This window comes from Stenella coeruleoalba (genome assembly GCF_951394435.1).
Source record: "Stenella coeruleoalba genome assembly, chromosome: 11".
In the NCBI taxonomy this organism is placed as follows: Eukaryota; Metazoa; Chordata; class Mammalia; order Artiodactyla; family Delphinidae; genus Stenella; species Stenella coeruleoalba.
The window spans coordinates 66,159,546-66,172,632 of record NC_137157.1 but is presented as its reverse complement, the minus strand read 5'-3'; the positions used below and the strand labels follow the sequence as shown (position 1 = coordinate 66,172,632).

The 13,087-nt window shown below is 38.0% G+C and overlaps 1 protein-coding gene across 4 annotated transcripts in view; it reads left to right on the top strand.

Annotated features, from left to right (window-relative positions):
- ARID2 (AT-rich interaction domain 2) overlaps nt 1-13,087 on the top strand; it is a 169,833-nt gene that overhangs the window by 73,896 nt on the left and 82,850 nt on the right. Inside the window, exon 1 of one of the 4 annotated variants that reach the window (XM_079936950.1) lies at nt 174-370. The exons of the other annotated variants lie outside the window; for them this stretch is intronic. Within the exon in view, the coding sequence (XP_079793076.1) occupies nt 189-370 (182 nt within the window). The 5' untranslated portion in view covers nt 174-188. Of the gene's footprint in view, nt 1-173; nt 371-13,087 lie in introns of those variants that run through there. 4 annotated transcript variants of the gene reach the window in all.

The window sequence follows — 13,087 nt, the reverse complement described above, 5'->3', positions numbered from 1 at the left end:
CATGGATGCATCATTTTATTAACTAACCTTTGGTGTCCTTTGTTTAGATAATATTTTTCTCTTTGGTCTACAGGTGAGTTTAATGTTATAAAATTTTAAATCTTGGGCTTCCCTGGTGGCACAGTGGTTGAGCGTCCGCCTACCGATGCAGGGACACGGGTTCGTGCCCTGGTCCGGGAAGATCCCACATGCCGTGGAGCAGCTGGGCCCGTGAGCCATGGCCTCTGAGCCTGCGCGTCCGGAGCCTGTGCTCCACAACGGGAGAGGCCACAACAGTGAGAGGCCCGCGTACTACAAAAAAACAAAACAAAAGAAAAATTTTAAATCTTGAAGTATCATTGGATTTCTGCAATAAAATCTTCAGTCTTGAGTATGTGTGTGTATTTAATAAATATTAATTGTTTTTTCTAGTATTTATATATGTAGTCCTTTTTTAACTGTAATTTTTATGAAGTTTTGTCAGTTTTGCTAGATTAGTTTTCAGGGAGATGCTAATCTTTTTCTGTAATTGGAAACATTTTACATAGCAGTGGAAATATATATTTTTTTAAGTTTGAAATAACTCACTGCTTTTTTTCCAATGTTCTAAATTTTTTTTAGTTTTAAATTTTATACACACACAAAAAGGCTTAATACATGCAAGTTTATCCACATCAAAACAAGACAAAATAAAACAAATAAAACTCTACTGATACCTTTGAAGCCCCCTGTGTGTGCATTTCTCTTCTGAGGGATAAATCCTAGCTTATTTTCTATTTGATAATTATCATCTGGCTTTTCTTTGTGGTTTTACCTCATACTTGTCTATTGCTTAAAAAATATTTAATTTTTTGCTTATGATCTGCCTATAAATGGAGTCATAATGTATTCTGAAATGATTTAACATTTTGTTGCTGGCCATTTGTATTGATCTATGTTAGTTAATTAATTTTCACTACTGTATAGTATTTCATTGTATGAATATGCCACAGTGTTTTTTTTGGTACGTGGGCCTCTCACTGTCGTGGCCTCTCCCGTTGCGGAGCACAGGCTCCGGACGCGCAGGCTCAGCGGCCATGGCTCATGGTCCTAGCCGCTCCGCGGCATGTGGGATCTTCCCGGACCGGGGCACGAACCCGTGTCCCCTTCATCGGCAGGTGGACTCACAACCACTGCGCCACCAGGGAAGCCCTGCCACAGTGTTTTTATTCATACTATCATTTGTGAATATTTGAGTTGTTTCCAGTTTTTTCTAGGGTGTATGCCTAAGAGTATAATTGCTACATCACAGGGTATTCTTTCTCTTCTTTTCTCTGCATAGTACATACATTAATGTTTTTGTTTCCCTCCAGTGATTTGGAAAGTAATGATCTTGACTTTTTGTTGTTAAACTCTTGTAAAAAGCTTAGAAACACTCCCAAGAACATATTTCCCTTAATATTAACTATGAGAATAAACCCATTTTGATCACTCTTCCTGTGTAAGTAACACACAGAATACAGTTTTAATTCTTCTTACTACTCCTTCCTTTTTAGTTTTCATTTTTGTGGAAAAGTTCTTGAATTGCATATCAGGAGTATCATTTTCAAAGTATTTTAATAGTTTTAAATTTTTTAAATTAGTTTTACATTTACATGTTATTTTGTAATTACCAATGCGCCTTCTCTTTTGTAATATGATAGTTACAATTGAGACTAATATCTGAGTTTAAATAGTTTCTGTGCACATCATTAGTCATCTGTATTGATATTTAAACATTCCTTAATTTTGATTCATCAAGTAGAGTACTTACTGAGTCTTTACATACCTGAAAATGAATTTCTTTTCTTAGTTGAGCAATGTGATTGGGTGGAGATTTCTTGTGAAATAACTTTCTTTCCTCAAAGCTCTGATACTTATTTATTATCTTTGACAATTAATTTTGAAGAGAAGTCAGAGCCTAGCCTAACTGTTCTGTGTAACTTTTCAGGAGTAGGGGTGGTTCTGGGTATTTCTACGAATTGTCTTTATCTTTGAAGTTTGCATATTTCATCAGGAAATGTCTGAGTGTTTTTCTCTTTTCATTAATTTTTGCCTGGTGATCCTTGTACCCTGACACTCCAGGAACCTTTTTAATATACCCATTAAGCATTTTAGCTAAAGTAATTCTTCTGTTATCTCAATGATACTGCTTCTGTTCCATTTATTCTGGTCTTTCCTTCAGGGCCACTTCTTTTTTTTTGCCCCTTCTTTTGACCTCCTGTTTATCATACATGTCTCATTTTTGTCCACCCCACTGTTTTCATTCTTTTCCCCTCTGTGAGGAGCCGTTTCCCAAGCATGCCCTCTGCATTACTGAGGTGATCTACATCGTCAAATCTACTTTTTCATGCCCCTCTTTGTGGGGATAATCCTGGGCAAAGAAATGTCATTACCTTTCTGGTTTGTATGTCACCATATTTGATTTTGTGCCGGGGTGTTTCATCTTGAAATTTCTTGTACACTATGTCCATAGAGGTCCCGTTACCTGATGATACCAGTCTTTCCATGCTGGTGCTTCTGATAGGTGCCCACACCCCTGGGTTTTTGAGTTCATTTTGACAAATAAGCTATAAGGTGAAGTTTAAAGGACTTTGCTTCTTTCAACAACCACTGAGTTCAACCCAACTTTCTACACTTCTTTTTTTTTTTTTCTTAAATAATTGTCACTCTCTGGATTCTATTATCAGACACACCCTCACATTTTATTGATCCTTAGTGGCTAAAGAAAATCCAAACTGAATTTGCCTTTTTATGTGTTTTGGCTTAAGATCTGTGTTTTCCACTAGACCATGTTACTCTCTCAAGAATTGTTTTGCAGGTTAGTCTTGTAAATCCTTGAAGTTGCTTTTAATGAACCAGAATTTCTGAAAGTTTTCTAACTTAGAAATTATGCAGTATCCCTCTATTTTTACTCTTCAAAGTTCATTGCAATTGGATTTAAGGGACGAGATGAATATGCGTTCCTTGAACTGCCATCTTTTCTTAAAACATTTCAAGAAGTTTTTATACATATTTTTAATTTCTAAGAATTCTACCAGAATATTTACAAATAAAATTATGAGATACTTGGGAATTGCTTTAAAAGTGTTGTGAAGATAGTTAATTGTGCTATAGATGAAACAAGATTGACCATGAATTTTGATATCTGCTGATGGGTTACTGTTGTACTAGTTTCTCTACTTTTACATAAAATTATTTTTAATTTTCCAAGGGTTTAATTTCTTTCTTAGAAAAAAAATGTCTTTGAATTGATTGCAGTTAGGCAATATACCCTATACAATATTTAATCTTAAATTTATTTTGGTTTCCTGTGTGAATTGATATATAATCAGTTTTTTAATTTCTATGGAGATTTGAAAAGGAAATGATTGTATGTCTTAATAAATCAGTCTTATTGGTGATTATATCTAAATCTTCTGTAAACTAATTTATGTTTTGTGTGCTTAATCTGTCAGATACTGCAAGAGGTTAAATTTTTCCACATTTATAACAAAACTGCCTATATTATTTGATGCTATTTTGAATGGACTCTTTTCCTCTCATTTTATTGGTCACATGTATTAAGCTTTTTAATTGAATAGTGCCATTTAAAATAATTCCAATATTATATGCTAAATGTTCATATTTGCTTTTGCCTTCTAAATCTGTCACCTATGGCCTAGAATCCACCACAAAATAAATTAGTGCCAAGTTGAAAAAAAAGAAGATATAACTCATGCCACCTGATTCTGTACCTAATGTTGAGCTAAGGAACCTAGTTTTCTGTGTTGCCTGATGAGGGAGTGACTGCCATCTGGATTCCAGTATTTTACCAGTCTTGAGTTAAATCTGTCGTTTACTAGACAGATTACTGAAAGAGCTCTGTAAATACCTGTTTGATTAATATAGTAACTATTCATAGCAATGTAATTGGCTTTGAGAAGAAAGAGAAATGTGTAGTCTAGCATTTGTAATTTAATAAGTGGACACTGTGTATCTGTCAGTGTGTAAGCTCAGGCTTATGATAATTAAATCTGAAGACCTAGACTTTGAAACGTAACTTTGTATTTTAGCTCCTTTCTCTTGTCTATTAATACCTTTTAGTTTTTAGAAGTATAGCTCTTTGAAAAACAAAAAAAGGGCTTTGTGCTTATTTATTGAGAGGTACAAGAGATCAGAACTGGGTGCCAGTACCTCAGCTGAACTAAGAAAGGTTGAGTCTCAGTTGGAAATATTTAATCATGAATGAGAACAAGCACTGACCCTCAAGCCAGGGAATAAAAATTTCAAAAATTGTAACAATTTGCCTAAACCATAAATTTCTGGGGATTGGAATTATGTAAAGAATCTGTTTGGAGGAATAGAGTTAGAATGTGTCATGGGACCAGAAGTCGTATATTTAAAAAAATCTTACGAAAATTTGAATTATGAAAGGCTTTATGTATTTAATATATACTATCTACTATGAGTATCTGGTACTTGTGGTGTTGTCAGTCACTCCATTTTGCTTATGCTCAACTTTGGGTATTCCGGGAGGGAAAAGATAATATTTATGGTCTTTCTTTACTAGTAGTGTTGTCTTCTTCCCCAGCTGTAATAAAAAACACAAATTTTAAATCTACTGTGCTCAGTTATATGTACCAAATTTATAAAGGGCATCTTAAACATATTATTAGTATAAGGCTTTGATTTTAAAATTCTATATCATTGTTATTTTGATTATATTTAAATAAAAATTATTTAATAAGAATTAATTATCTTTAGCTTGTTTTTAACGGTTCCACAGTGAGTTCAATTCTGAAAGACCATACTCTCTAAAATATCTTTATTAGTACTGTTGCCTGAGTTATTTCATGTGATGTAGATAATCCCTCATTTGCAGAGAATGTCACAATTTTTGAGCAGCTATTTATGTCCAAATTTATATATACTCTTCTTTTTATCATATCTGCGTTAGAAATTCAGAAAGAATAGGCTTGATTTATTACCCATTTAAGTCCATCATGAGTCTATAATGGAGAGAGACTGTCTCTTTTTAATCATGTTTTATTTTGTTTTATGTTTTTAGACTGTAAATTCTATCTGCTGGGTCAGGGTGAAATGTATGCAGCTGCATACTGTCCTTAATGCACAAGGGTTATATCTGGGCATATGTCTCTGCTTTTGTATCTCCAAGAGTAAAGTGTTGGATTCGTTACCTATCAAGCTGCTAGCTAGGAAAGAGTTCCTTGCTCAAATTGAGTTTATATGGAGAACTTAGAAGGAATGGAAAGCGACAGTTTAATTCCTTTCTGGTCTCAAAGGTGTGAATTATTGTGCCTTGTAAAGCTGGATGGGGAAAATGAGGAATGGTGATTGCTTACCATGTCATTAGTTTTTCTATTTGTAAATGTATAACTTTCGTTCATCCCACCTTGAAAGTTAAGGTTTGGTACTAAAAAGAAAATAATACTTCTGAGATCACCACATACATTCATTGATCCACTCCTCCCTCATCTCAGCTGTCTGTAACTATAAAAGCAAAGGGGTGGGTAGGTGCAGGACTTTTTTTTTAAATATCTTTATTGGAGTGTAATTGCTTTACAATGGTGTGTTAGTTTCTGCTCTATAACAAACTGAATCAGCTATATGTGTACATATATCCCCATATCTCCTCCCTCTTGCATCTCCCTCCCACCCTCCCTAGGTAGACACAAAGCACCTAGCTCATCTCCATGTGCTATGCACCTGCTTCACGCTAGCTGCCTATTTTATAATTAGTAGTGTATATATATCCATGCCACTCTCTCACTTCGTCCCAGCTTACCCTTCCCCCTCCCTGTGTCCTCAAGTCCATTCTCTACGTCGATGTCTTTAATCCTGTCCGACCCCTAGGTTCTTCAGAACCTTTTGTTTTGTTTTGTTTTTTAGATTCCATATATATGTGTTAACATATGGTATTTATTTTTCTCTTTCTGACTTACTTCACTCTGTATGACAGACTCTAGGTCCATCCACCTCACTACAAATAACTCAGTTTCGTTTCTTTTTATGGCTGAGTAATATTCCATTGTACATATGTGCCACATCTTCTTTATCCATTCACTTGTTGATGGACACTTAGGTTGCTTCCATGTCCTGACTGTTCTAAATAGTGCTGCAGTGAACACTGTGGTACATGACTCTTTTTGAATTATGGTTTTCTCAGGGTATATGCCCAGTAGTGGGATTGCTGGGTCATATGGTAGTTCTACTTTTAGTTTTTTAAGGAACCTCCATACTGTTCTCCATAGTGGCTGTATCAATTTAGGTTCCCACCAGCAGTGCAAGAGGGTTCCCTTTTCTCCACACCCTCTCCAGTATTTACTGTCTGTAGATTTTTTGATGGTTGCCATTCTGACTGCTGTGAGGTGATACCTCATTGTGGTTTTGATTTGCATTTCTGTAATGATTAGTGATGTTGAGCATCCTTTCATGTGTTTGTTGGCAATCCGTATATCTTCTTTGGAGAAATGTCTATTTAGGTCTTCTGCCCATTTTTGGATTGGGTTGTTTGATTTTTTGATATTGAGCTGCTTACAAATTTTGGAGAATAATCCTTTGTCAGTTGCTTCATTTGCAAATATTTTCCCCAATTCTGAAGGTTGTCTTTTTGTCTTCTTTGTGGTTTCCTTTGCTGTGCAAAAGCTTTTAAGTTTCATTAGGTCCCATTTGTTTACTTTTGTTTTTATTCTCATTACTCTAGGAGGTGGGTCAAAAAGGATCTTGCTGTGATTTATGTCAGAGTGTTCTGCCTATATTTTTCTCTAAGAGTTTGATAGTTTCTGGCCTTACATTTAGGTCTTTAATCCATTTTGAGTTCATTTTTGTGTGTGGTGTTAGGGAGTGTTCTAATTTCATTCTTTTCTATGTAGCTGTCCAGCACCACTTATTGAAGAGGCTGTCTTTTCTCCATTGTATATTCGTGGCTCCTTTATCAAAGATAAGGTGACCATATGTGCGTGGGTTTATCTCGGGCTTTCTATCCTGTTCCATTGATCTATATTTCTCTTATTGTGCCAGTATCATACTGTCTTGATTACTGTAGCTTTGTAGTATAGTCTGAATTCCAGGAGCCTGATTCCTCCAGCTCCGTTTTTCTTTCTCAAGATTGCTTTGGCTATTTGAGGTCTGTTGTGTTTCCATACAGATTGTGAAATTTTTTATTCTAGATCTGTGAAAAATGCCATTGGTAGTTTGATAGGGATCACATTGAATCTGCAGATTGCTTTGGGTAGTATACTCATTTTCAAAATATTGATTCTTCTGATCCAGGAACAGGGTGTATCTCTCCATCTGTTTGTATCATCTTTAATTTCTGTCATCAGTGTCTTATAGTTTTCTGCATACAGGTCTTTTGTCTCCTTAGGTAGATTTATTTCTAGGTACTTTATTCTTTTTGTTGCAACGGTAAACGGGAGTGTTTCCTTAATTTCTCTTTCAGAATTTTCATCATTAGTGTATAGGAATGCAAGAGATTCTGTGCATTAATTTTTTATTCTGCTACTCTTCAAATTCATTGATTAGCTTTAGTAGTTTTCTGGTAGCATCTTTAGGATTCTCTATGTATAGTATCATGTCATCTACAAACAGTGACAGTTTTACTTCTTCTTTTCCAATTAGGATTCCTTTTATTTCTTTTTCTTCTCTGATTGCTGTGGCTAAAACTTCCAAAACAATATTGATTAATAGTGGTGACAGTGGGCAACCTTGTCTTGTCCCTGATCTTAGTGGAAATGGTTTCTGTTTTTCACCATTGAGAATGATGTTGGCTCTGGGTTTGTCATATATGCCCTTTATTATGTTGAGGTAAGTTCCCTCTATGCCTACTTTCTGGAGGGTTTTTATCATAAATGGGTGTTGAATTTTGTCAAAAGCTTTTTCTGCATCTATTGAGATGATCATATGGTTTTTCTCCTTCAGTTTGTTATTGTGGGTAATCACGTTGATTGAGTTGCATATTTTGAAGCATCCTTGCGTTCCTGGGGTAAATCCCAGTTGATGATGGTGTATGATCCTTTTAATGTGCTGTTGGATTTTGTTTGCTAGTATTTTGTTGAGGATTTTTGTGTCTATATTCATCAGTGATATTGGCCTGTAGTTTTCTTTTTTTGTGACGTCTTTGTCTGGTTTTGGTATCAGGGTGATGGTGGCCTCACAGAATGAGTCTGGGAGTGTTCCTCCCTCTGCTATATTTTGGAAGAGTTTAAGAAGGATAGCTCTTAGCTCTTCTCTAAATGTTTGATAGAATTCACCTGTGAAGCCATCTGGTCCTGGGCTTTTGTCGGAAGAATTTTCATCACAGTTTCAATTTCAGTGCTTGTGATTGGTCTGTTTATATTTTCTGTTTCTTCCTGGTTCAGTCTTGGAAGGTTGTGCTTTTCTAAGAATTTGCCCATTACTTCCCGGTTGTCCATTTTATTGGCATAGAGTTGCTTGTAGTAATCTCTCATGATCCTTTCTGTTTCTGCAGTGTCAGTTGTTACTTCTCACTTTTCATTTTTAATTCTATTGATTTGAATCTTCTCCCTTTTTTTCTTGATGAGTCTGTCCCATGGTTTATCAATTTTGTTTATCTTCTCAAAGAACCAGCTTTTAGTTTTATTGATCTTTGCTATTGTTTCCTTCATTTCTTTTTCTGATCTCATCTTTATGATTCTTTCCTTCTGCTAACTTTGGGGGTTTTTTGTTCTTCTTTCTGTATTTGCTTTAGGTGTAAGGTTGTTTATTTATTTTTTTGTTTGTTTGAGATGTTTCTTTCTTCTTGAGGTAGGATAGTATTGTTATAAATTTCCCGCTTAGACCATCTTTTGCTGCATCCCATAGGTTTTGGGTTGTCATGTTTTCATTGTCAGTTGTTTCTAGGTATTTTTTGATTTTCTCTTTGAATTCTTCAGTGATCTCTTGGTTATTTAGTGGTGTATTGTGTAGTCACCATGTGTTTGTCTTTTTCACAGGTATTTTCCTGTAATTGCTATCTAGTCTCATAGCATTGTGGTCGGAACAGATACTTGATACGATATCAATTTTCTTAATTTACCAAGGCTTGATTTGTGATCCAAGATATGATCTATCCTGGAAAATGTTCCATGAGCACTTGAGAAGAAAGTATATTCTGTTGTTTTTGGATGGAGTGTCCTATGAATATCGGTTAAGTCCATCTTGTTTAATGTTTCATTTAAAGCTGTGTTTCCTTATTTATTTTCACTTTGGGTGATCTGTCCATTGGTGAAAGTGAGGTGTTAAAGTCCCCTAGTATGATTGTGTTACTGTCAGTTTCCCCCTTTATGGCTGTTAGCATTTGCCTTAGGTATTGAGGTGCTCCTATGTTGGGTGCATAAATATTTACAATTGTTATGTCTTCTTGCATTAATCCCTTGATCATTATGTAGTGTCCTTCTCTGTCTCTTGTAATAGTCTTTGTTTTAAAGCCTATTTTGTCTGATATGAGAATTGCTACTCCAGCTTTCTTTTTTTTTTTTTTTTTTGTGGCACACAGGCCTCTCACTGTTGCGGCCTCTCCCATTGCAGAGCACAGGCTCCGGACGTGCAGGCTCAGCGGCCGTGGCTCACGGGTCCAGCCACTCCCCAGCTTTCTTTTGATTTCCATTTGCATGGAATATCTTTTTCCATCGCCTCACTTTCAGTCTGTATGTGTCCCTAGGTCTGAAGTGGGTCTCTTGTAGACAGCATATATACGGATCTTGTTTTTGTATCCATTCAGCCAGTTTATGTCTTTTGCTGGGAGCATTTAATCCATTTACATTTAAGGTAGTTATCGATATGTATGTTCCTATTACCATTTTCTTAATTGTTTTGGGTTTGTTTTTGTAGGTCTTTTCCTTCTCTTATGTTTCCTGCCTAGAGAAGTTCCTTTAGCATTTGTTGTAAAGCTGGTTTGGTGGTGCTGAATGCTCTTAGCTTTTCCTTTCTGTAAAGGTTTTAATTTCTATGTCGAATCTGAATGAGATCCTTGCTGGGTAGAGTAATCTTGGTTGTAGATTTTTCCGTTTCATCACTTTAAATATGTCCTGCCAGTCCCTTCTGACTTGAAGAGTTTCTGCTGAAAGATCAGCTCTTAACCTCATGGGGATTCCCTTGTGTGTTATTTGTTGTTTTTCCCTTACTTCTTTTAATATTTGTTCTTTGTATTTAATTTTTGATAGTTTGATTAATATGTGTCTTGGCACGTTTCTCCTTGGATTTATCCTGTATGGGACTCTCTGCCCTTCCTGGGCTTGATTGACTATTTCCTTTCCCATATTAGGGAAGTTTTCAACTATAATCTCTTCAAATATTTTCTCAGTCCCTTTTTCTCTTCTTCTTCTGGGACCCCTATAATTCGAATGTTCGTGCATTTAATGTTGTCCCAGAGGCCTCTAATACTGTCCTCAATTCTTCTCATCTTTTTTCTTTATTCTGCTCTGTGGTAGTTATTTCCACTATTTTATCTTCCAGGTCACTTATCTGTTCTTCTGCCTCAGTTATTCTGCTATTGATTCCCTCTAGTGAATTTTTAATTTCATTTATTGTGTTGTTCATCATTGTTTAGTTCACTCTTTATTTCTTCTAGGTCCTTGTTAAACGTTTCTTGTATTTTCTCCATTCTGTTTCCAAGATTTTGGATCATCTTTACTGTCATTATTCTGAAATCTTTTTCAGGTATACTGCCTATTTCCTCTTCATTTGTTTGGTCTGGTGGGTTTTACCTTGCTCCTTCATCTGCTGTATATTTCTCTGTCTTCTCATTTTGCTTAACATACTGTGTTTGGGGTCTCCTTTTTGCAGGCTGCAGGTTCATAGTTCCCGTTGTTTTTGGTGTCTGCCCCCAGTGGCTAAGGTTGGTTCAGTGGGTTGTGTAGCCTCCCTGGTGGAGGGGACTGTTGCCTGTGTTCTGGTGGAAGAGGCTGCATCTTATCTTTCTGGTGGGCACGACCCCATCTGGTGGTGTGTTTTGCAGCCTCTCTGCTAATGGGTGGGGTTGTGCTCCTGTCTCGCTAGTTGTTTGGCATGGGGTGTCCAGCACTGGAGCTTGCTGGCAGTTGAGTGGAGCTGGGTCTTAGTGTTGAGATGGAGATCTCTGGGAGATCTTTCACCGTTTGATATTACATGGGGCCGGGAGGTCTCTGGTAGTCCAATGTCCTGAACTCGGCTCTCCCACCTTGCAGGCTCAGGCCTGACACCTGGCTGGAGCACCAAGACCATGTCAGCCACACAGATCGGAAGAAAGGGAGAAAAAAAAGAAAGAAAAAAATAAAAGTTATTAAAATAAAATTTAAAAAATATTATTAAAAAAAATAAAAGAAAAAGAGAGAAAGAAGAGAGCAATGAAATCAATCAACAAATCTACCAGTGATAATAAGGTCTAAATACTAAGTTAAGATAAAGATAAAACCAGAAACAAATTAGATGCAGAAAGCAAACCCCAAGTCTACATTTGCTCCCTAAGTCCACTGTCTTGGGATGATTCATTGTTATTCAGGTATTCCACAGATGCAGGGTACATCACGTTGATTGTGGAGCTTTAATCCACTGCTCCTGAGGCTGCTGGGAGAGATTTCCCTTTCTCTTCTTTGTTCACACAGCTCCTGAGGCTCAGCCTTGGATTTGGCCCCGCCTTTGCGTGTAGGTCACCTGAGGGCGTCTGTTCTTTGCTCAGACAGGATGGGGTTAAAGGAGCAGCTGATTCGGGGGCTCTGGCTCACTCAGGCCCGGGGTGGGGGGGGGGGGAGGGAAGGGTTTGGAGTGCGGGGCTAGCCTGAGGCAGCAGAGGCTGGCGTGACGTTGCACCAGCCTGAGGCTCACCGTGTGTTCTCCCGGGGAAGTTGTCCCTGGATCACGGGACCCTGGCAGTGGCTGGCTGCACAGGCTCCCTGGAGGGGAGGTGTGGAGAGTGACCTGTGCTTGCACACAGGTTCTTGGTGGTGGCAGCAGCAGCCTTAGTGTCTCATGCCCGTCTCTGGTGTCCGCGCTGATAGCCACAGCTCGTGCCCGTCTCTGGAGCTCGTTTAGGCGGTGCTGTGAATCCCCTCTTCTTGTGCACCCCGAAACAATGGTCTCTTGCCTCTTAGGCAGTTCCAGACTTTTTCCTGGACTCCCTCCCTGCTAGCTGTGGCACACTAGCCCCCTTCAGGCTGTGTTCACGCAGCCTACCCCAGTCCTCCCCCTGGGGTCTGACCTCTGAAGCTGGAGCCTCAGCTCCCAGCCTCCACCTGCCCTGGTGGGTGAGCAGACAAGCCTCTCGGGCTGGTGAGTGCTGGCCAGCATCGATCATCTGTGCATGAAACTCTCCGCTTTGCCCTCTGCATCCCGTTGCTGCACTCTCCTCTGTGGCTTGAAATCTTCCCTCCTGCCCACCCCCTGTCTCCACCAGTGAAGGGGCTTCCTAGTGTGTGGAAACTTTTCCTCTTTCGCAGCTCCCTCCCCGAGGTGCAGGTCCGTCCCTATTCTTTTGTCTCTGATTTTTTCTTTTCTCTTTTGCACTACTCAGGTACGTGGGGATTTTCTTTCCTTTTGGGAAGTCTGAGGTCTTCTGCCTGCATTCAGTAGGTGTTCTGTAGGAGCTGTTCCACATGTAGATGTATTTTTGATGTATTTGATGTGGGGAGGAAGGTGATCTCCACATCTTACGCCTCCACCATCTTTAGTCCCTCCCTCTGCAGGACTTTTAAAACAGTGACTGATGGACTTAGTACCTGCCTGGATCAGGAATGATAGAAGGATTGATCTATAAAATGATCACATTTAGAACTTTACTCTGGTATTAATCAGCTTAAGTTCTTACGAAGTGTAGTAACAGGTTCATTAGTTACAGTGTTGTGTTTGACATGGATTTGATCAATTGTTTCCCTATTTAAAAATCTTTCTTGTGGGAATCTTATGGTAAATTTGGGAATTTAATTCTAGTTAATTTTAAGAAGATTGACCATACCCTGTAACGGAGATCCAGTGGGGAATACAGGAACTATCTTATAAATTGATCAAAATGTATTGGGCACATCAGTTTTGGGTGAGAATTTGGCTGTATTGCTGTTTAAAGTTGATAATACCATTTCCAGTGTCTATTGAGAGAAAAGTATTTAAACAGGTG